General features: G+C 38.7%; 1 protein-coding gene across 2 annotated transcripts in view; it reads right to left on the bottom strand.

Moving 5' to 3' along the window:
- Window positions 1-1,980: 1,980 nt before the first annotated feature.
- Window positions 1,981-23,610, bottom strand: part of SKOR2 (SKI family transcriptional corepressor 2) — a 46,109-nt gene continuing 24,479 nt past the window's right edge. Inside the window, exons 7-10 of one of the 2 annotated variants that reach the window (XR_004733020.3) lie at window positions 15,835-15,902; window positions 7,980-8,045; window positions 2,642-2,805; window positions 1,981-2,524 (exon numbers count right to left, since the gene is read on the bottom strand). Coding sequence is in view for 1 of the 2 variants with exons in the window: in XM_035270979.3 (XP_035126870.3) it covers window positions 7,983-8,045; window positions 15,835-15,902 (131 nt within the window). In the remaining variant the exon portion in view is untranslated. Of the gene's footprint in view, window positions 2,806-7,979; window positions 8,046-15,834; window positions 15,903-23,610 lie in introns of both variants that reach the window. The other variant, XM_035270979.3, reaches the window with a different exon arrangement.

Below are 23,610 nucleotides of genomic sequence, written 5' to 3' on the forward strand. Positions count from 1 at the left end.
TCCTTTATTGTTTGGGCCTGGATTTTTGCTTTGATTTGGTGGTGCTTTTTCTGATTTTGTAATTTGGAATTTAAATAGAGAATTTTATTTGCATTGCCTATATGCTTCATTAGCTAGAATTTGGATTGACTTTGGAATTTTGACATGATAAAACAAGAGCACAGCATTTTTTTTCTGCTGTCATTTTGTATAGTGAAGAATTTTTACTTGTCTTTCTGAGGAGTGGCTTTATTTTTAGCCCCATGCAGCACTTGAGATAGATGTCCTGTCTGTCTCCACAAGGCAGCTCAGATAACAAAATTATATCCAGTTTTAGGGAAGAATTCTTTTGTTTCAACCTAAAAGTAACAAATATTACTAGAATAGGAAAAAGATGTTCACTATTCTTAATTAGAAAATACATGTGGTAAGTGACATGTTTCCACATCACATATGTGATTTCCTTGACTTTTTCTCTGAAGCTTGTGGTTTTTGGCATGTAGCTTTATGGTTACTTAGAGGATTTTTAGGCTCTAGTCCTTGTAAGGAATGGCGACCCTAAGCCATCGGAGTAAGGTCAACAGGAGTCCCCTGGCACTCAGAAACATATATAGCTGGGCTTCTTTGGAATCTGGAATTTAGGTAGAGAACTGGAAGGCACCAATGAAGTTTTAACATTCTTAGCAGCAGAGAAAAATGGTTTTCTGTACTGAACTTGGCCATGAACTCAATGCAGAGCTATGCCATGGTTAGTAAGTCCAGAGTGCTGCAGATATACTGGTCAAGTTACTGGGTTCTTATTTCTCTCTTGCTACAAGATCATTTGCTGTATTTTAACGCTAATAACTCTTAGATATTTAAAGTTGCAATTGGAAAGAAAAGAATGACATTTCAGGCCGGTTTACACTGCCAGTTGATGCAGCTGCAGGAGGACAAAGACCTTAAATTTATTTGTAACTCTGTTAGTTACTTCTCCCTCCGAACTCCGAACTCCTGGGCCAAGATGCTCTTGCTCTGGTCCTAGAGTTTGCACTGAATTCTATAGAAAATGACCTTTTCTGTCTCCTGGTGGTTAGTCATGAAGCCAGGTTTGTGACCTTCCAGATGATTTTGTCATCTCACATCCTTGGCTTAAAGTACAAAGCTAAGGGCCACAGGGCTTCCATCCCTATGTAATTTCATACTTATATTGGAGAAAATTCTCCACTTACCTGACTGCTCAAATTACACACCTAAGCACAATTGCCAGTTTTAGAATCACGTACCATGTCCAAAGGCCTGTGTGGGACTCATACCTGCATCTAGGCCCCTCCTGGAAGAACAGCTCAAAGAGAAAACTTTTTGTCACAGCATCTTCTTATTAGTTTCTGCTAGTGGTCATTGAGAACCTGTTTTCAGACTCTAGGACTTGGTTTATATTCCTTCTCTAATGCAGCTTCTCATACTTCATAGACTAGGAAGAAGATCACAAATGAGCATTCCTCCTTTGATTTCTTATTCTCACAGCCAAGATAAGAGCATTTATCTCAATGGTAAATTGTGAAGCTTTGTGGGATAGTTCATGGTAACAAAGCTGGTGGGGAAAAAGTATTAAATCTCATGGCCATGTATCTGAAAGTTCTTTTGAAATCTGCCGAGGGATGTCAATGGTGAGATACTTTTTCGGTGAGGATGGGCTTTGGCAACCTCAGGTTAGGAGGCAGACTTCTGTGCAACCCACATTACCTTAGTAATCTTGGCTGCAAAGTGTTCACATTTATCTCTCTTCTCTGAAAGGCAGACTTTGGGGCATAATATGATCTCATAGACTTGGATTTAACATCACAGTAAGTAGGAAGGCCTAGAGAGGGCTCTATCAGCAACACTATTGGAAGACCTAGCAGGAATTTAGAACATTCCTTTACTGATACAAAGATCCTAAAACAATGGGGGAGGTGTCCAGATGCTGATAATGACCAAAGGCTTGGCTTGCCTTTAATAATCATTTTTGAAGGAATTCTGTTTTCAAAAATAATTTATTCAAACATTTTTATACCAAAATAATTCTTAAAAGTATGAATTTCTTAGTTGTCCCCAAGCAAATGTGCATGTAACTACATGAACACAACTATTACTTCATAGCTTTTTTATTATAGACTTTTTTATCCACATGAATGTTAAAGAAACTACAACAGAGTTAAATACCATTTTTGATAGCATGATTATATTCTTAATTACACTCAATATTAAACTGTAAAATATTTCCAGAGGAATACAGTCTTCATTCATACAGCAGGCAAAGTACAGAGAGGAAGGGGCCACATGTAATTCTGTCCAGTTTGCTATGAAAAGCAGGTTTGTACGGCTAATGCCTTCCCATCCATTGAAACGCTCCCAGGACAGGTCTTGTGTTTTCATTCCACCAAGAATCACTTCTTCAAAAGGAAAAGACAGTTTTGTAGAGTTGCTTTCTCCATGTGTGGAGCATTGAGACTGCCTGAGACCATCCGTGGATTTCCCGTCCCAGTTGGCTAACAGCACTTCCCCGGCTCTGGGTTCAGCTGTCCTTTAAAAACACAAAGACTCGAACTTTGGTTCTACCAAAAGATGCGACAAGCACTGACTGCTCTGATTGGCTTCCCCCCTCCCCCAACTAATGAATGGCTGCTACAGTCTATTTTACATGGTTGTCCATGCTGTTTGAGGTCACTTGTCCTTAGGTTCTCCTGAACCTGAGTTTGTATTTAATTCCCAAGCCCTTTCGATTTGCAGTCTTTAATTCGGGTCAGAAGTGCTCCATGGCAGGCTTTATCTTACAAGAGAACAAGAGTAAGTAGTTCTGTGCACCTGAGATAAGACAAAAGCACAGAATGAAAAGCTGAGCATAATATAACTGATAATTTAAAAACATTTAAAGTAATATTTCGTATACCCTCCTTAGGAGAAGGAAAGTGTCTGCTACCACAGGTTATATATCTCTGATGACATCAACCCAAAGCAGAAATATTAAATGAGAGTGTGCTGGTTTGCTGTGCCTTTTTTACACTACAGCCATTTAGCTGGATTTAGAAGCTGGGGTTTGTTGTTGGGCAAAGACAAAAGCAGGCTGCAATGAAAGGGGCAGACAGAATTTCATGCTCTGGTGCTCTGCTGGTTTTGATTGGATGGCCCAAGTTATGTTGATTTTTCTTGTTGTGGGGTATCAGGGCAATATAGAAGTATAAGTGGAGGTTTTATGATTCAAAATCAGTAAAATAATTGGATTGGTTATTAACTGCATATTCATAACTGGTTACAGAAGATGTGAATTAGGCCACGATTTTAGGTTAAAACCAGAGGAAGCAGACAAAGTATGGAATGCAGAGCCAGCCAGCCTGGCTCAAATCCTGCCACTTCCTAGCAGTGAGACCACAGACCAACTTACTCATCTCTTGGCTCTTCAGCCTTCTCAGCTGTAGAGGGGTGAAATCAGTAGTGCTTACCTCAAGGGTTGTTCCAAAGATTAAATAAGATAGTCAACATAAAGTCTTTAGAACAGCGGGGCGCACCATTATTCTCTAGGGAGAGTCTTAAAAGAATCTCTTATGTCTGACTAAAGATGAGAGAAATGAATGTCCCACTCCCGCTCTTTATCTATACAAAAATAGAATGTTCAACTAAAATCCAACATCCTTTTTTTGAAGAGTCTTCTTGTTGTAACTTTTGTAGTAATTATTCCAGAAGCAAAACAAAAATAAGAGTTTACCAAAGAGGTAGATATAATTAAAATACCAAAAAAATGATAATATTCCAGACTCTCCAGAAAGATGCAGTGTAGCAATTAGTGATGAAGGAAACACAGACATAAGGAAAAATAGGCGGGTCATGCCCTTGGGTGTTACATGTGGTCTTGAGCTGGCTTTCATGAAAGTGGCCCCTTTCTGGGAAAAGAGAGAGAACATGGTAGAAAATTGGCACACAAAAGTGACAGCCGAAATTTTAGAGCTAGTAGAGATTTTGATCAGGTTTGGCCATCCACATTTTATAGATAAGAGTGAGACTCAAAGAGATCAAATGATGTTACTCAAAATAACACAGGGAGATAGCATCAGATCTGACACTCAGGCTCCCTCACCACTAGCCCAAGGACCCAAGGAAGGCAGGGAGACAGCGTTAGGGTCAAATAGACCTGGGCTGAATCCTGTATCTGTCCTTAGGAACTATGTGGCTCCCCCAAGCCTCAGTTTCTAAGTATCAAATGGGAGTAATAATAGGATCTACCTTACAGCATTGTAAGGATAACACAGCAAGTATTTAGCCAGTATCTGGCATAGTTAGTGCTCAATAGATTATTATTATTATCATTTCCAGTTTGGCCAATGAGTTTCTGCATGACTATGAATGAGACAGTTCCCTGATTTGCTTCCTACTTATGTAAAATAGTTTAATTCTTGTCTGTGAAAGGCGTGGGTGTTTCAACCAGTTACACAAATGATATTTGCAAAATGTTTAAATGTGTTTGGAAGAAAATGAATGTAAAGTAATAATTAAATTAGTGTTACCATATCATTTTATTTGGGAGCCGATTTCACATGGATTACACTGGGTTATCTGTGCAGGAAGTGGGTCACAGAAATAACTAGATGTTAAGGAAGGCCATCGGGAATAATTCTGGTGTTAAAACAGGCCCAGAAGAAAGGATAATGCCTGCAACATCTTGAAGTATTTTTCAAATCCTTTCCATTGTACTCATGAGCTCATAATGAGACAAATACGAAGAGTGGTACAATGTCTAATCTAATAGGGCTTGTTTTAGGAGGTAGTTTGAAGGTAAATAAAATAAACTACACTTTAACAGCTGGTAGCTAAACAAATGGAATTCATTGCCCCAAAGGGGACTATGCTTAGATTGAAGAAAGGTGAGATAAATCCATGGGTAATGGATCTTTAAGGCATTATCAAGGGAAAGCTAAGAGTATTCAGTGTATACGCCTAAATTTTGAGGTTGATATCATTAAGAACAACAATTTTGCTCTTAAATTATATTGGCGTTGGTAGATCTTTATTTTGACTCAACATGGAATTTCTTATGTTCTAATGTAGGACAAAAAAAAATCTGCAGATCAGTGATATGGTGGCAGTACTCACTCAACTTATTAAGTGGATTGCCTGTGGTTTTGAAAAGCTTCCTCCTCTTAATAGTCATATTGGAATCCACTGGGTGGCAAGAACACAGCATACTACCTTAAGAGTCACTCTTGCATAAGACATTAATGCATCAGTCCCTAATTTGGAAACCTGTGGTCACTCTACAAGACAGAATGTGTCTCTCCACCTTGGTGTAATGATTTTTATTTTGTAATCTCTCTTGGGGTAACTCCTTGCAGGCTTGGCATGTTGAGAATCAGAGACTGCCTCTAACAATATGGTCGTGATTCACTGCTTGGCTGATTTAGCTAAGCATTTAAGTAACCACTAATCTTCTGAAAGCACCAGGGTCTACTTAGAGAAATCCCTGTTGTCTGCAAGGATGGAAGGAAACAAAATCAGCATGGAGGAAGCATTAGTTACTAAACACAAATCAATCTTTTTTTTTTTTTTTCCCCACCTAGCCATATGCTAGGTCACTATCAGAGGTGTGGTTTTCTGGGCAGTGAGTCTTAACTTGTACGTGCAAGATGGGCTCAGGTCTGACAAACAGGGACAATGGGTTGGGGAAGTATAAGGAGTACAAAGAGAGTTTACTGACACTCTTAAGTATAAATCAAACCGCATTCTAAGGCTGGGCATGGCTGTAATCTCAGCGCTTTGGGAAACCAAGGCAGGAGGATTGCTTGAGTCCAGTAGTTTGAGACCAGCCTGGGAAACACAGGGAGACCTTGTCTTTACAAAATAATAAAAAAAAATTGCTGGGCATGGTGGCATGCATGCCGGTATGCTGAGATAGGAGGATGACTTGAGCCAGGGAGGTCAAGGCTGTAATGAGCTGTAACCACATCACTGCAACTCCAGTCTGGGCAGAATAGTGAGACCTTGTATCAAAACAAACAACAAAAACCCAATTCTAATGGATAAATCTCACAGTGCTGAGTAAAGGAAGCCAGACACAAGAGAATATTCTATGCAATGTCATTTACATAAAGTTCAAAAACAGGCAAGTTCAAAAAATTTACCATTGTTGGTGGTAGCGAGTGGGAGAAACTGGACAGGAGCACAAGATTTTTATCAGGGGCTGGATAGCTAAGTTAGCTCATCGTGAACATTCACTGAGTTTCCTTTTTGTTTTTGATTTCATTGTGTGCGTGTGTATTCCTGGGCGAGTGCAATTCACTGAGTTTTGATTTGTAAACTTCATAATTTGTATGACTTTATGATTTATAGACTTTGAATAAGATGGTTATTTTTAAAAACATTCTAATATTTTCTCTTGAAAGAAAATTAGTTTGACATTTTTAACTATTATACATATGGAGTTTATCAGAATTAATTTGGACCATTCTTGCCTTAATTATCTTGATATTAGTTAAAATTCACTGGAACCTAAATGTTCTAAAATTTTCATTTCACACTGCTGGTGCAAACCTGGTCTACTATACTGAGAAAGAAATTGTCCAAAGTCAACTTCAGACTTAAATAAAATACTTCAATATATAGAACAGAGCCAAACTCATAGGTGCATTTGTGAATAACTTCACAGAGATGGAAACAGAATGACTTTCTATCTGAGCACCTCTGTTGCAGAATCGTCTGCTCACAAAGAATAAGTGCATACATTAGGAAGCAGCAGGCACTGGATCTACAGTCAGAGTCCCCCAGAATCTCTTCTTGGCTTTGCAACACGAACACAAAATATCGCATCTCTTATCTGTAAATCTCAGTTCCCCATGTGTAAAATTAAGGAAAAGCACATGAATGAAAGACTTGGAAAGGTTTTGAACACCTGATGAAATGTACCATTATGATTATTATTTAAGACAAATACTGAAGACCACCACGAATAAAGATAATGGCAAGAAAAGTTGTCATTTAAGCCCGATAGAGGAAATTTGTGATACGCAGAAGAGAGGTGAAAGAACAAAAGGAACCAGGAAACTGTACAGTTTTTTTTTTTTTTTGCCAGCAAATTCTATTGAGTTGAAAATATGCTCAAGAAGGGAAGAGTGAGAAGAGCCATTCTGTTGGGAATGCATCAAACTGATAAATGGCTGTGGTCCTAGCTGGCCATGAGCACTAACAAATGCTACTTTTGGCATCTGAGGTTTTTTTCCGATTTAGCAATCCTAGTTGTTAGGTCATCCCACTATATTCTTACAGAAACTATATCCCAGTTTTTGCATTCCCACAATTCTAATAATTACATGTCTTCTTCCATAGGCTCAAAAAGTTGATTTTCAAATGTTTAGGCATGTTCTGAGTAGAGCCATTGAATTTTCACTGTCTGCTTTTCCTTAAGAGTCCAAGCTAATTGTCTTTTCCATTTTCTTTTAAACTGATATGACCTTGAACCTGGCTTCAGCTGCAGAGAAACTATTATTGGTTTAGGGAAATGATGAGTTTCTATTCCTGGAGCCGAAGGTCTCAAAGGTCTGTATTGTCCCCAGTTGCTCATATCACCACTGTATCACCACCTGCGGTAACTCTCTGAAAGTCAGATTTCAAGCAGACTTTTTGGAAGCAAAGGAGAGACAGAGAAGATGAGATACCCTGAAGATGACTGTTGATGCTTCTATTTCCTTGGGACAGTACTTGGGGTGTCAGAGCCCTAAAGAGCAGAGCCTTAAAACGGAAAGAAGATCACTTTTGCAGACTGAATACAGAATTTTTAGTTATAGGAATTTTCCATGGAATTTATAAGATGTACTCGCCCATTGATTTAGGAAATCCCATTCCCGGACATAATGAAGTTTATTGGCATATTGACTCAAACACAGGATGCAACTTTACCAGTCCCTTGGGCTATTTCAAACACATCAATAAAGAATGTGTTCAAGCATACAACAATGCAGAGAGTTAAGAAAATCTCTTTCCTCTGGTGATCTTACCTTTTAGCTTTTGCTGAGATGAGCGCCAAGCTTTTCTTTCCTGATCAAGCTTGCTGCATAGGGGATCTGTAAGATAAAAACAAGCAACATCATCCAGGTAAGCTGGATTTGGAGACAGATGTGTAATGGAGACCCTTCATCATGCCTAACAATTTGAGTGCCAATAGATCCTCCCTGAAAAAAGCAGGTCTCCATCTTCTCAGCAGTATGAGGCTTCTGGGGTAGAGCATCCTTAAGGCCTATCAATAAGTACAGTGAGGACAGAACAGGTGATCACACTGGATTGCTGCTATAGCTAGTCTCTGAGGTTAACATGTGATATTTACCTTTTTAAAGTTTTTAAAAAATTTGCCTTTAAGAATATGGTATCCTATTTTATTTAGATACAAAAACTGAAGTATAATGTTGTATGTTCAAGATCATAAAACAAGAATGTGCTTATAAACTAGTTTAATGTAATTGTTCACTTTATTAGAATAATTTCTTTATAATGGATGTAATTTCTTTAAAACATAAGCTATCCTTATAAATCACAACTAAGACTAAGTCCAAACTATTACTCTGGTTAGATTCCCAATAACTGATAAGATGCATCAGAGGCTGAGTGAGATGGCATACACCTGTAATCTCAGCACTTTGGGAGGCTGAGGTGGGAGGATCGCTTGAGCCTAGGAGTTCAAGACCAGCTTGGGCAACATAGGGAGGCTCTGTCCCTACAAAAAATTTAAAAATTAGCCAAGTGTGGTGGCACACACTTGCTACTTGGGAAACTGAGGTGGGAAGATCGCTTGAGCCAGAAGGTTGAGGCTACAGTGAGCCGTGATTGCACCACTGAACTCCAACCTGGGTGACAGAGCAAGACCCTCTCTCTCTCTCTCACACACACACACACACAGAAGCATCAGAAATAACTGCACTGAATGGAAAATATGACCTGGAGAATTCTACCTGGATAAACTTGAAAAGTAGTCTTGAAGTTTTGAATAAAAGCTGATCACAGTTGGTATGCTACTTTTCATTAGAAAATTTCAGTGGTTGAAACTGGACTTAATGTATTATTTAGATTTGCCTCTTCACTGACCCCCGTTAAGGTGCTCTATCCTTATGTTACCTACCTTCATCATTACAAGGCTAAACTCGGAGCTCTAAAGACTTGAGTCTATTCTACATGTAAAGAAATATTCACCCTTTATAATGTAACATGAAATATGGCTGTTAAGTAAAAGCAGTGAGGGAAATAAAATTACTTTCATTCAATTAGGCAATGTTTTATATATATATATATATATATATATATATATATATATATATATATATATATTTTCCCCCACATTGCCAGTATAATGTGTGTTTTTCTCTCATGATCCACCAGTACACACATGTGAACCTTTATTATTAATGAAAAAGAGTTATAAATCTACAATGATGCTAGTGGCTAAAAAGAGCTGGACCATTTTACTGCAATAATCAGTCAGTTGAACAAACAGTCTTTTTAACAGGATAAAAAGGATAAGAATAAAATAACTCTCTCACTATTTTGATATACAACTACAACATATACATATCAGAGAGGCACATAACTGATAAAAGGCACAGATAGCAGCATTGAAATTAATGATTCATATAGTAACATTAAAAGTTCAGTGTCCTAATCTTGTATTTTAGGATGTGGGCTGAGATCAGCTAGATAACTATGACAAGGACAACTACACAGGGACCTACTCCAGTTACCTCTTCTTTTCACTCTAGGTTATGCTACACCCGCTATTAACAGAGACCCCTTTGAATCTTGGTTTTCCATTATGGTGTATGCTGCAATGTGCCAAAGCATATGGATCACCCCTCTAGATGCATGACACAACAGAGCCTGGAATGGAATTCTATTAGTTAGGATAACAAACAGTGTAAACTTTTGGGCACAAGCAGTTACCAATAAAATGTGTTTGTGCCATTCTCACATTTAAAACAAGTCCTCACCATCAAGATTAGACACCACAAAGATTTAGCAAGTGTCTATTCTATGCCAGCCACTAGGAGAGAGAAGTTAAATCACCATGGGCCATCTCGTTAAAGGAGTAAACTACTCATCTTAATCCAAAGAAACACACCTGAAGGCTTTTACTTTCAGAGCTAAGTTAAAATGCCTTCTTTCTTTTTTTTCAAAAGCAGAAACACAGCATTTCATTGAGGTAGGAAGTTGAGAAGGAAAAGAAAGGAGAAAAAGGACATTTCCAAATAAGCACATATGAATCCCAAGGATCCAGATTGGAATTTAAACTGGGGTGAAGAATTATTTCCACTAGAATGTTGATTTTTAAAATGTATTTCATTAAAACGAAATAAAAGCCAAAAAACAACAAAGATAAAAAGCAAAAAGTAGTGACCTGAGAATCACATATTTTACTCAGAATGGTAAAGAAAGATTATAGTAGCATGGCCAGTTGATCATGAAAACTACAGTATTTCATTGATTCCAAGATGCACTTTCTCCCCTCACATTTTAACATTTCTGAAATAAGATGTATTATAATTGATGGTATCTTAGAATTATAGTTGAAACCTTTTTTCTTTGTGATTCATCAAGTAATGGTGCCTCTTACAATTGATGGTGCTTCAGATTTCATAAAATGCAACATCGGACTTGCAGACATCTCAGCAAATTCTCTGCAACTCAGAAGGTCAGGATTTTAGAGGCTTGATTTAAAGTAGTTATTACATGCAAATCTCCTACAATAGGACTTACAAAAGCTTTTTTTTTTCATTTTGACCAGTTTGGAAATTGCTGAGATTGGCATGGAGAAAAAAATTTTAAGTATTATGTAACTTTAAATTACTTACTTGGTTATAGCAGATCAAAAGAACTGGGGTTAAAAAAAAAAAAGAAAGAAAGAAGGGAAAGAAAAAAGTAACTTTCTAGTTTGTGCCAAGAGAGTTAACCTGAGCTCACACATTCAGGTCAGTCGACATCTCAAAAGGAGAACGATGAGAAGAAGAAGGCTACATAACTAAAGAACAACAGATTGCACTGTCAAGGTGCACAGCAGATCAATAATTGGAAATGGACACACAGCTCTGTCAAGATGCACAGCAGATCAATAATTGGAAACAGACACACAGTAGCCAAAGTCTGTCTACTACTAGAGAATTTTAAGGCAGCTTCCACAGAAGTTCAGGCTTACACTAAATCCTGACTTGCAAGGACCTCCTTTTGATGCATATTTAGATACAGAATCAAAATCTTGTGGTACAGGGATCTTCTTAAAATATAATGCAAAACAGTAACGGTTCTATCTACCTTTAAAAAAAAAAGATGTAAGACATATTTTTACAAACTCTCTAGGTTGATACAGTAAAAATCTGCGCAAGTTCCCATCCTAATGAATACTGGAGAACCTCCAAGAAAAGACCATCTTACTGAAGAGCTGTGTCCTTGCCAAAGAGCAAGCACTCCTTCAGCAAAGATAACTACCTCTCGCTCCTTTCTCTGTGAAGATGCACTGCACTCCCACCATCAGGAAGTTGTAAACTGCTGTTTTACAAGTCCACAGTGAACAAAACATTAGTCCTTAATCTATTGATTGAGCATTATTTTAATTGAGGCTTTTAATGAAGAACTTTGAGACCGGTTTCCCCTAGCCGCGTATGCCTGCAGCATTATGGAAAAACAGCAGAGGGCACTTCAAGACTAGCACATTTTCCCAATCAACATGTCTCCTGGTAGCGATCTGACAATCTCAAAGAAGGCGAATCTGGGTCTAGCCATTTATCAAGTGCTCTGTGTTGCAGCGTCACGATGTCCTTCAAGAACTATGACTAAAAAATAAAAGGGCGGTGTCTTCAAATCTACAGTAGTAGCTTATACACAGATGTACTTGCTTATAAATTATTGCCAAATTGGTAATGAAAGAAAAAGGTTATCAAGGCATCATCACATCAACAAGGCATCATGTTCTAAGATATTATATTCCAGTCCTTGGAAAAACTTTAATCAAAAGGTTATTCACTGAAAAAAAATATTCAGTCAGCTTCTTAATCCTAAGGACTGATAAGTTTTGCTTTTAACATTGAATAAATTTTTCCTAGAATGACAATTCATTTGTGAATGAGAAATCCTTTACCCTTTATTACACTAAATATTTACATTTTTATAAACATGCTAAATTTAAAAACGTTTGTATTTGGTTCATAGTGATAGGAATATATTTCTTTGTTTTGCATAACTAGATGTGGCTTAGTCATAAAAATGCTATAAGCACTTGAAAACCCAGGGCAGGGCTGGGGGACTTTAATACAAACCATGTTAAATACCATGAAACTCAAATGTTGAGTTTTTTTTTTAAAGGTAGCTTAAAGCCATGTTAAATAATTCCTCACATACTTTCAATCTCACATTGAGATAAATGCACATTCATTTATAAAGACACAAAGAGAGTCAATCATTTGACTCTGTAGTCATTGCAACTTTACGTTTAACACGGGAAAAAGAAGCAATGGTGCAGAAATGACAGTCAACAGAGAATCTAAAAATGCAGGAGCCAAAGAAATTCATAAGTTTTCTTTCTATGGCAATGATACCCAAGACGCTTTCGATATAAGTTTTTTGAATAGAAACACTTTTTAACAACATAGAATAAATGCATTGTGGGTCTTTGGGAATCATTACAAAATATGATGGTTTTAATATATTTGAATTCTCCATGACTGCAAGATAGAGTGGGTTTTTATGTCATCTCAAGGAAAAAAGCCTATTCCATAATATGTGCTCTGTAAACTTTAAATGTAAAATAATTTTGAGTGCATTGTTCTATTTTCAGGAAGCAAAGCATGCAACCATACTGACTGATGAATAATATCATTCAACTAAAATATTCAGAACACCAGTAATTGTGATACTTTGCAATTTCTTGATAATCTTTAGATAGAATTTTCTAAAGACATTTTCCCCCAGGTACTTTGACAAATACATCAAGCTGAATAAGGAATTAGATACATTTCTGTTCAAGTTACATTGAAACTGCAATCTCGATTCTAAAGCAAATAGTGTCATGCAAACATGGGTCCTTCCTGCACAAAAGTGTATCTATAGCCACTAGGGCTTGAATAGCTCCACTCTTGTAGGTAATACTTTGAGAAGGTCCACACCATTAAATTGATTACTTCCATTGACATAGCATTTTATGGCTTTTATGTATATTTGGTGTTTATTATTCACTTGCACCTTATAATATCCCTACCAGGGCACTAGGTTAAACCTTATAGCCATTCCTTTTGGTTGAGGAACTGACACTGAACTATATGGGATGGGTCTTAATCCCAAGTTTCAGACATTAAAGCTCATGTCTGTTAGGTGCAAACAGCGCAATAATACAGAAGCTCCCCCAGTTTTGCTGGTATTCCTTTCTTTAGGAGTTGTGGGAGTAGTATTTGCTTAGTGTAAAATAACATTGGGGGAAACCAGGACCAAGCCAGGGAAATCTGGAAAAGAATTAAGAGGACTGCTGTATGAGAGTATCACAGCTGGGTCAGGGTCATTACGGGTGGTGATTCATTCAACAAATGTTTACAGACAGCTGTTTGACGCTGTACACTGTGGTAAGTACTGTAGTCAGCATGAAAACCCTGGGCATCTAATGGTAGGGGACACACAAAAGGGAAGAAGCAGGAGGGACAGATCATGTCGATTTCACCAATTTTCATGTTGTTACCTTGGATGTACTTTTGTGTATGTCAGGAATTATACGGTACCTACAAGGGCAGGGGGACAGGGGTGGGAAATTCCAGCTTCTCCCAAACTATTTAATTTGCTACCAGGAATAGTTTACTATCTATAGGAATGTGAATTAACAACATTTGTCTAGATACTGAATATACGTGATAAAATATTTTATAATACAGTACAATAAAATAATTTAGTAATACCAATTTTTATCTTCTGTGTACCAAGTATCTCAAAAGACATGAGATGTTTTTTCCTCTATCAATCCTACCTGCTTATTACACAGATGCTATATAATGTCCTCTTTTACTAAAAAAACCAAATGCTGAAGAAAATTAAGACAGTAAGCTTATATAACTGGCCTTAAAGAGGGGCACTAAGAGAAATACTGCTTCCCTTCCTAGTGCCCATTTTGCTATACTTACCACTACCCCCTGAAATCACATTTTTTTTTGTTGCACCTGTGGCAATTTTTTTTCTTTTAAGAGTCTGAAAATGGCCAGGTGCAGTGATTTATGCCTGTAATCTTAGCACTTTAGGAGGCCCAGGTGGGAGGATTACTGGAGGCTAGGAGTTTAAGACCAGCCTGGGCAACACAGAAAGACCCTGTCTGTACAAAAAATTAAAAAATTAGTCAGGCATGGTGATGCACACCTGCAGTTCCAGCTACTTGGGAGGCTGAGGAGGGAGGATTGCTGGAGCTCAGGAGTTTGAGGCTGCAGTTAGCTGTGATTGCACCACTGCACTCCAGCCTGTGCAGCAGAGTCTCAAAAAAACCCCAAAAAACAAAAAACAAAGAAAAACAAACAAACAAACAAAATAATAAAAAAACCCTGAAAATGATGTCTTGTATAAAATAAGGAAGGTCTTAAAATGTTATATTCCTCTACATTGAATCTTTTATTTAAAATTTTCCTTTAAACAGAGAAAACAATAAATATATTCACAGCAAGTAATTATAGCTCTTATCAAGGAATCAAAAGCTAAGAATGGGAATTTGTTATTATATCAATATGAAAATCCTCTGTTCCCCAGTAAATTTAGGTGCAAACAAAACCAACATGAGAAGAAAATCTTGTTTAAGCCGCATCTTATGTAGTGGTTTTCAGAACTGAGAGTTGTTAACGAGCACTTGAGCTAGATCAAGGAAAACCGATTGCTTCAAAAATGACTCTTAGGAATCTCCACTAACACTGCATGATTTGTCCAATGAAGAATGGAAACATTAATAACTACCTTTCTTAAATAATCCTGACAAATATCTGGCTCTGTAGACAAGACAGGCACATACGCATGGACCCACGCTTACGGCTGAAAGGCAGCACGGATCAGTACAGAAATGTCAGGCAACCTGAAGGATAATAATTATGCTGGCAATATCACTAAGAATCAATATGTGTCTTTATCCAGGTGATTAAAAATACCTTATAAATATTAAGCAGAAATAATTTTCCTCATTGTACTCATGATAGTAAGGAAGCTTGGGAGACTGCTTTAAAAGCCCTAATGAATAATACTAGCTGTATCTACATGGTGACAAAGGGCAAGATATTCAGAAAGCAAACAAAAACCCAAAACAAAACCACTGCATTTACTTATCAGACATCTTCCTGTTTTTTCCATATGACTAGATCTTAGATCTTTTTTAGAAATGATTAGGGTAGAGTAATACGTTTCATTTGGAAATCATTTGTTTCATCATCCTTCAAGTGAGTTTCATTGATTAATTGTGCTAATTAATTGTGTTTTATTGGTAGTAGAGGGCCTGTCTCAGGTGTGGGTAGTGAATGGAGGAGAGGATGGAAGACAGTTGCCTTTCACGGAGCTCCTAGTATAGCCCAGCATTGTGTTTGGAAGTTTGCACAATGGAAGAAAATGCAAGTACCTTTGGTTTACCCAGAGATAATTTACACATCTGTCTATTAACACATGGGAGGTAGTTACATTTAGAGGAAACATACTGCCACATCTGTTTATCCTGTGTCTAAGTAAATCTCTTGGTAATTAGCATCTAAGCCAGCTGAGAGGTAAGTGGACCAAAGGATTTCATGCGAAAACACGAACAGTTTCATACATATTGAGTAGTCTGAAAACAAACCAATCAAGTTGCATTTATTTTTAAGTAGAAATGCATCTTACGATTTGTAACTGTTGCACCATTTCTTCTCGGTAGGCTAGTTCCCTTTTCATTTGATCCTGAAAATTATCTGGTAGGAGAGAGAGAGAGAGAAAGATTAAATGTAAAATCTTTTAGTTTATCTAGTAAAAACATTGACAGTCCCACGGACAGCCCCTACTTTTAAGTCTTTTTTTGTAGGCAAATTAAATGCTTGTTTGAAGAATGTTTTCAACATTCTGTAATCAGACTAGACAGTAAATTCTGGGTATGTTTTATACTTTACAGTATCTCATATTCCATCTAGTATAATCTCTTGCATATAATTACACAGAAACATCCCACACAATTATGTTATTTAACCTTTGCACAATTGTGCAAATCACAGGTATTGAGAGCTTCCACTGTCTCCAGAAGTCCAGCACGAATGAGCGGGGCAGACCTCAGACAGAGCTGAGCATAGCAAATGCTGTCCCTCCTGTACATAATACCTTCTGGGTGAATAAGATGTAGATCTGTGAAAAATGCCTGCTTGGCTTCACTGCAGCTTATCTCACTCCTAAGAGAGTACTTGGCCCGACTCACCAAGGCAGCAAACTCTCTCACCCTGGGCTCAGCCTTATTTTATGGCCCTTCTTTGTTCCAGTGCCTTTCTACAGACCTTACCTTAATCTGAGGAGAGAACTTTAAGAGATATTGTCATGCAAAATATTTTTGCTATTCTACATATGGATCATATTATTGCAGTAGAAAAAATAATGACTTACAAATGTACAGTTTAATGTTACATCCTCTCCATGTGATCTTTTTAAAGTGTGGACTTGACTAACTTTGCCTTTTTCTGCACTGAAGGAGAAATCAGCACGATTTCTCCTTCAGTGCAGAAAACTGAAACTTCATCATTATCCTTTCTTCTCTTTCTTTCATCTCTACAGCCAACTACTGTGTGAGTCCTGTGTGTTCTACCTTATCCCCTCCCCTCTTTGCTAGTTACCTCCCACACATAGGCACCTCATCCCTGGATCATTTTCCAGCTGACCACCTGGCCTCCAGTCCCTTCCTCTTCAAATACTTTTAATTCCCTGCTTAAAAAAAAAGTGACGGAATGGCTTTCCATCACTTTCAAGATAGTAAATCCTTTACCACTCATGAGACCCTGGGTGCTTAGAGATGAAAAGACTTCGTTTTTTTTTTTTTTTTTTTTAAGACTTCGTTTTTTAATTTTTTTCCACTTCTACCTCTTCATACTATTTGAATTTCTTATCCACCCCCAAATATGTGTTCTAATTCATTTTTTAAAAAAGACCCAATCCCTACTGTCACCTCTGATATTGATGTCAAAGTCACTGTAATAGAGGGAAGTATGTGGTGCCATGCAAAGATTGAGGGAGGAGCCCTCATTCATCCTGGGAGCATTAGAGGGAAGAGCTGCTTGAGCAGACACGTGGAGAACAGCATTCTACGTAAAGACATGGAAGGAGGAGAGGGGAACCGCATATGGCTCAGCTGGCTTCAGCAGAGGGCACAGAGGAAACCCCCTGTACCCCACCAGCCACCAAACCACTCTCCAGTCCTCAAATGTGCATTATACTTCCAGCCTCTGTGCCTTCACCCCTGCTGTGATCTTGCCCTTGCAGCAAACAGCTGCCTTTTCTTTAAAATCCAGTTCAAATGTTACCTCCTCTAGGAAGTCTTTTCCAATTCTGCAGCCTCTCCACCAGAATTATTTATCCCTGCTTTTTTTTTTTTTTTTTTTTTACTTTAGCACACTGTCCATACCTCTATTAATGCATCCATAACACATGCTATGATTACTTCTTATCCATCTGTCTCCCTACTAAACCGTTGAGTTCTTAGAGGGCAGGAAGATACATTTAGACTCTTTTAAATTTTCAAGGCCACCACAGTACCTGGCACACAGCAGGGGCTAGCTAATAAATGAGGAGTGAAAACACACAGAATTATCCATCAGCAGGTTGAAATTCTGCCACCTATAGTAACTACTCCACTCTAGAGCCTCAGGCCTTTATCTAAAGAAACAGAGGTGTAGAATAATAGGGTCTTTCAGGTCTTTTCTTGCTCTAGCATTTTAAGATTTGATGACAGGCCAAGCATGGTGGCTCATACCTATAATCCCAGTCCTTTGGGAGGCTGAGGCAGGAGAACTGCTTGAGCCCAGGAGTTTGAGACCAGCCTGGGCAACATGGCAAAACCCTGTCTCTATTAAAAATACAAAAAATTAGCTGGGCATGGTGGTGCACATCTGTAGTCCCAGCTACTCAGGAGGCTGAGGTAGAAGAATCACCAGAGGCTGGGAAGTTAAGGCTGCAGAGAGCTGAGATTGCACCATTGCACTCCAGTCTGGGTGACAGAGTGAGACTCTGTCCCACCCCCTCCCAAAAAAAAAATTTTTTTTTGATGACAAAATAAGATGATTTGATTGGGCTCCACGCACCCACCTGACTTTCCCATGCAGGAGAAGGGAGGGAAAGATTTTGATTTACACCAATGACAATTAGGTGTAAGGTACCATGTGAGGAACTGGCACCCACCCCACCAAGTCTGGATGCTCCAGAGGTGGGTCAAAGCGCACAGGACAACAGGGGAACCAGCCCTCCACAAACTACACTGGTTCTAACACTTGGTCCTGCACTCTAGCCTGAAGGCCTCCAAGAAGATCAGTGTGGTTCCAGACACTGGAGCACATGGCAAGCAGCTCTCCCTCTATGAAGGAGAATACTTTCCTCTGTCTGTAGGGATCCAAGATACCTCTGACCAGGGTGATAAACTGAGATGAATTAGGAAGGAGGGGCTGTGGGAAGCCAACCTGGCTTCAAATCAGTTATTTTGTCATAAAAAAATTTTTCTTTTTTCTTTTTTTTTTTTTTGAGACAGAGTTTCACTCTGTCACCCAGACTGGAGTACAGTGGTACACTTACTTTTGGGGAATCACAGAAGATTCTAATTTTACAGGAGGAAACAGCTAAGGGCAATTCAGAGTGAAATGATGAAAACTAGTCCTAACTTAACTCATGCTCATTTTTGTATAACAGCACACTTAATTCCCTAAGTTAAAATGAAAAAAAAAAAAGCCATTAAAGTACTGGAAAAAATGGGCTGGGTGCAGTGGCTCACACCTGTAATCCCAGCACTTTGGGAGGCCAAGGGCGGATCACAAGGTCAACGGATCGAGACCATCCTGGTCAACATGGTGAAAACCCGCTTCTACTAAAAATATGAAAATTAGCTGGGCATAGTGGCACATGCCTGTAGTCCCAGCTTCTTGGGAAGCTGAGCCAGGAGAATCACTTGAACCTGGGAGGCAGATGTTTGAGTGAGCCAAGATTGCGCCACTGTACTCCAGCCTGGTGACAGAGCAAGACTCCATCTCAAAAAAAAAAAAAAAAAAGGTGAACTTTTTTTAAGATTGGAGTGGGGAAGAGCATAAAAGACAAAAAACCAAAAAGAAAAAGACTGATTGATTTGATAAGACAGAAATTTAAAACTTTGGTATGTCAATACATTATAAACAGATTAAATTCCCCAAACATAAAACACCATAGTCAACATTTAAAGGTAACTGAAACAAACCAAGAAATACTTGCAACATGTCAAAGAATTAACATTTTAGTATATGGAGGGTTTATACAAATCAATAAGAAAATGAACACATCAACAGAAATATGGGAGAGAATAGAAATAGGCATTCACAAAACATATGAAAGGATGCTACATACGTGAAAGATGTTCAACACCACCAGCAATGAAAGAAAAGGAAATAACATGAGATTCCAAAATTTCCATTTAAATTAGCAAAGATTAAATGAAAAGATGATACACATTGTTCTAAAGATGGGAACAGAAATTAGTTCAAACTTTCTGAAAAGAAACTTGAAATTATATGGTAAGACCTTTAAAAAGTTCATGCCCTTTGCCACAGCAGCACTTTTAGGAGTTTAACCTAAGGAAATAATAGTGCATACATGCAAAACCTAAGGAAATAATAGTGCAATTGCCCTTAACTGTTTCCTCCTCTAAAATTAGAATCTTCTGTGATCCCCTGGAATTAAGTGCACCACTGCACTCCAGTCTGGGTGACAGAGTGACTCTGTCTCAAAAAAAAGAAAAAGAAAAAGAAAAAAGAATTTTTTTAAAACAAAATAAACTAATTTGAAGCCATGTCAGCTTCCCACAGCCCCTCCTTCCTAATTCACCTCAGTTTCTCACTGTGGTCAGAGGCATCTTGGATCCCTACAGGCTCAGATCCCCACACGCTTAGTTATGGGTGTCCATCATCTAAAACTTGGACAAACCTTAATGTCCAACGTAACAGTATATACACTGCTGTGTAGTAATGGAAAGAGGCACATTTCAGCTAAAAAAAAAAGAGAGAGAGAAAAGAAAGTAAAAAATGGTGTGTATTACATTTCATTTGTTTTAAAAAAGTATTTAATATGGATTTAAAAAGGCTGAAGCTCCAAAATATTAACATTGGTTATCTCCAATGTTAAAAAGGTGGCAAGATTATGGGTGATTTTTTTTATTTCCTTTTTATTTCTGCATACTTAACATTTTCCACAACAAGGATGTGTACAGCTTTTGAGATATAAAGATTGTTAATTGGCAAACATACAAAAATCTAAATTTTTTTCTATGTTCTTTTTTTTTTTTCTGAGACAGAGCCTCACTCTTGCCCAGGCTGGAGTGCCGTGGTGATCTCTGCTCACTGAAACCTCTGCTTCAAGTGATTCTCCTGCCTCAGGCTACTGAGTAGCTGGGGTTACAGGTATATGCCACCACACCTGGCTAAGTTTTTTGTATTTTTAGTAGAGATGAGGTTTCACCATTTTGGCCAGGCTGGTCTCGAACTCCTAACCTCAAGTGATCTGGCTGGCTTGGCCTCCCAAAGTGCTGGGATTACAGGTGTGAGTCACCACACCTAGCCATATTTTTTCTATGTTCTAAAGGTTGATGAACACACTATTTAATTGAATATGGAAAAAATCATTAAGCCGATTTCCCTAATGAGAATCACTTATAAACCAACTAGGTTTGGAAAATGACAATATAAAAGGAAGTAGCAAAGAAAAACACTGAAGTGCAGCAAGTCAACCAACACAACAGCAAGGCAGCACACTGCAAACTCAAGACAGCTGTTGAGTTTTCCAAACAGCAATAAAAAGTATCTAGCCTATATTCCTAGAATCATAAGTAAGAAGACAAATCCAGAGGGTACATCTGGTTCACCTGGGATGTTCTAAGTAAGCAGTGGGCTTTAGGATTCAATTTGTTTACAATGTCTTCATTTTGTTATCATTGTTTTTAAACAACCATTAAACCTTTTTATTTATTTTTTTAATTTTTGAGACAGGTTCTTGCTCTGTCACCCAGGCTGGAGTGCAATGGACTACAGCTCACTGAAGCCTTGACGTCCCGGATTTAAGATTTCCTCCCGGTGTGTGTGTGTGTGTGTGTGTGTTTGTGTGTGTGTGTAGAGACAGGGTCCCAGCATGTTGTTCAGGCTGATCTTGAACTCCTGGGCTCAAGCAATCCTCCTGCCTTGACTTCCCTAAGTGCTGAGATTACAGACCTGAGCCACTGTGCCCAGCCAAAATGTTAAAAAATTTTTCCATAGCTATATCTTACTGAAAGGACCAAGGCTTTTAATCCGTATAGTATTTTGGAATCTGCTCTGCTCCCTCCCTGCTCCCTGCCACTTCATCTTCCAGAGTATGCTACAAAAGGAAAGAAGAAGGAAGGAAAGAAACCACTGAACATAAAATGAACTCAGTAATGGTCACAGGTGAAAGATGCAGACAACCATATTCAGGCAGATGAGATGTGATTTGTTTTTAATAACAACGACTCTTAGCAGTAATTTGGAAGAGCAATTCTTTATAAGAATCTAAAATGATGACATTTTAGATAAAATCTAACATTTTTCATAAACCCCATTCATTAGTCCTTTCCTGTAATAACCAATTGGCCTTTCCACTCAGTTCCTGTAAGTGCCAAGAAGTTGTCACTAGATCTGCAAATCTTAAGGATTCAACTCATGAGCCCTGGATACTCTCCTTTATGCAACAGTCTTCAGTGATCCAATTTCATCCTTCATTGTCAGTTTTAATCTTTTCGAGTATGATCCCAATGTTCCTATCAACCATTTACTGAGTGTATGTTATGTACCCACAATATGGCCAGGTGCTACAGGTGGCAATGGAAGAACATTCTGAGTAGCCCTTTCCCAAATCTATTTACAATTCGGGGAAAGAGAGAGGGAGAGGAGAGTAACAGAGAAACAGAAGAGGAGTCAACACAGAAAACCCATGGTACTAGAAATGAACACAACAGGACTTCAGAAAACGGTGCCTACTGCAAGAGTGGCCAGGCTTCTTGGACATGGCAAAACTTCAGCTGTGTCCCAGATAAGGAGGAGGACTTGGATGAGGGTAGGCATTCTGGGCTAGAGGACACAGTGTACAGAGGTGAAGAAGGGCAAGAGGAGAGAGTGGTCTGCCAGGTAACTGGAGCTGAGCCGTGGAGAAACAGAAATAAGGGTGGAGAGGTTGGGGGAGGGGGCACACAATTATAAAGGGTTTTGAGACTCAGATAGGAGTTAACTTAGATATACCATGACGAACAGTGCAAATCACTCTATTTTCTTGAGGTGAAGATTTGGTGCCAAATCTAGAGTTTTAGGAAGACAGGGCTAACAGTAGCCGGCAGAAAGGGCTGGAGTGGAGAAGGGAGGTGAAGATGCAGGTGCCCTGCTCGTGAGGGCCTTCTCCACTCACTACCTCCTTTAGCAGGTCCCAGTTCAGGGCTAGGCTCTGAGGTTATAAGATGGCTAGTGGGAAGAAAGCAAAATGAATACAAACTACAGGAAAAGCATGAAGCATAAAGGAAGGCATAGGGTGTTGGAGGAAAAGAGAGGAAGAAGAGAGATTTGCTGGGAAAGGTGTACATAACGCGGTGGCAAAAATAACTTCTGTATTTACAGCTGCAAAAATGATCAGACCCCTTGTGAGTGAGGGCGTTTGGGACGGTGGCATTGGGGGTTACCTTGAATAATTTACTGCTGTCCAGTTGAATATGATTGCCATTGCAAAACATGTTTGACCAGACATCCTATTGTCACCTCAAAGTAACCTTAATAACTGTGGAGCCCCTCCTTATCCATTTCCCCAAACACCTACTCCCACCCAATTCCAGCTTGTCCTCTTTCCTCAGGATACCTCCCTATCTCTCTGCTGTGTTCTACCCGGTTTCTTGCTGAAACTTATTGTCTGGTATCAAAACAAGTTTCACTGCTTGTTCCACCTTCTATAATGACAGCTCAATAGACCTCTAAAACTTCTGGTTTCTTACATTAGCTGGTTTACTATGCAGTCACTACAAAAATGTCAGCACCAAACTTTAAAACAGTTTATAGGAGCAACAACTCAGGTTAAATGGTAATTACTATGCATTTGTCACTATGTTGAGCACTTCATGGCTTTCACTCATTTAATCCTCTCCACAACCCCAGGAGGCAGGTAGTAGTATTGTTACACTATTGAAAAGAGATCAGGGAATTTGCCTAAGGTTACTCTGCTAGAGAGCAGAGCAGTCAGCGTCCACTCCTGAAACCCTTTCTAGGACGCGCCATGCTTCTCTGACTCTGCTGTAATGGCAACTGCCTGCCTCGCCCTGTTTTCTCCTCCCCAGATTTCCCCATGAGGGCCACGCATAAGTATTAACGGAGAGCAGCTCTGGAAGCCTCTGTCCCAGCAAGTGCAGAGACTTGCTTGTTTCTCTTT

Source organism: Callithrix jacchus, chromosome 13, assembly GCF_049354715.1.
Source record: "Callithrix jacchus isolate 240 chromosome 13, calJac240_pri, whole genome shotgun sequence".
In the NCBI taxonomy this organism is placed as follows: Eukaryota; Metazoa; Chordata; class Mammalia; order Primates; family Cebidae; genus Callithrix; species Callithrix jacchus.